This window comes from Monoraphidium neglectum (assembly GCF_000611645.1).
Source record: "Monoraphidium neglectum strain SAG 48.87 unplaced genomic scaffold scaffold02568, whole genome shotgun sequence".
NCBI classification, from domain to species: domain Eukaryota; kingdom Viridiplantae; phylum Chlorophyta; class Chlorophyceae; order Sphaeropleales; family Selenastraceae; genus Monoraphidium; species Monoraphidium neglectum.
The window spans coordinates 3,424-4,353 of record NW_014011060.1 but is presented as its reverse complement, the minus strand read 5'-3'; the positions used below and the strand labels follow the sequence as shown (position 1 = coordinate 4,353).

At 73.8% G+C, this 930-nt stretch overlaps 1 protein-coding gene across 1 annotated transcript in view; it reads left to right on the top strand.

The window, feature by feature from the left end:
* Positions 1–107: 107 nt before the first annotated feature.
* The window catches only part of MNEG_11044 (hypothetical protein), a gene marked incomplete at both ends in the record, with an annotated part of 1,954 nt that continues 1,131 nt past the window's right edge, over positions 108–930 (top strand). Inside the window, one exon of the mRNA XM_014040484.1 lies at positions 108–880. Coding sequence (XP_013895938.1) covers positions 108–880 — 773 coding nt within the window. The remainder of the gene's footprint in view (positions 881–930) is intronic.

The window sequence follows — 930 nt, the reverse complement described above, 5'->3', positions numbered from 1 at the left end:
CCCCAGCACACGCACATTCATTCTGGTTGCCTCACAAGCCGCGCGCCCGGGCTTGAACGGGACCCGCCCCCCACCCCCACGCCCCCCCAGTCGTCAAGACCCGCCAGATGGCGTCACATGGGGTATCCGGCGGCATCTCGGGCTCCTATCAGACGGCCTCCGCGATCTGGCGCGCCGACGGCCTGCGCGGCTTCTACCGCGGCTTTGGCACCGTCATATTCGGCACCATCCCCGGCCGCACCGTGTACCTGACGATGCTCGAACTGACAAAGGCAGCAATGCAGGGGAACGAGTCCCTCGCGGCATCCATGGCGCCCTCTGCGCTGGCCGGCGCGTCCAACTTCGTGGCGGGCGGCGTCGCGTCGCTCGCGACGCAGGTGGTGGCCGTGCCGGTGGACGTGATCAGCCAGCGGCTGATGGTGCACGGCGCGGACCTCGGCGGCGGCGGCGGCGGCGGCGGCGGCGGCGGCGGCGGCGGCGGCAGCGGGGGTGGCGGCGGCGGCGTGGCCGGGGCTGCCACGGCCAGCAGAGGCGCGGGGGCGGACGGGCAGGCGGGGCAGCAGCGGCGGGCGTTTGGGAGCCGGGCAGGGTCGCCAGCGTTGGCGGCGGCGCGGGCGCGACTGCGGGTGTTGGATCCCCTCGCGGACGGCATGCAGCAGCAGCAGCAGCAGCAGCAGCAGCAGCAGCAGCAGCAGTGGCGGCGCCCGCACCTGCGGCGCGTGTACAGCAACGGCGCCGGAAGCGCGGCGGCCGCCTCTGCGGACGCCGGCCACCCGCGTATGAATGGCCTCTCCATGGCGCGCCTGATAGTGCGGCAGGAAGGCCTCGGCGGGCTCTGGCGGGGGCTCATCCCCAGCGCGGCGCTGTACGTGCCAAACAGGTGCGGCTCTTGTAGGGCAGAAGCTGGGCAGGCGAGGCGTGCTGAGACTC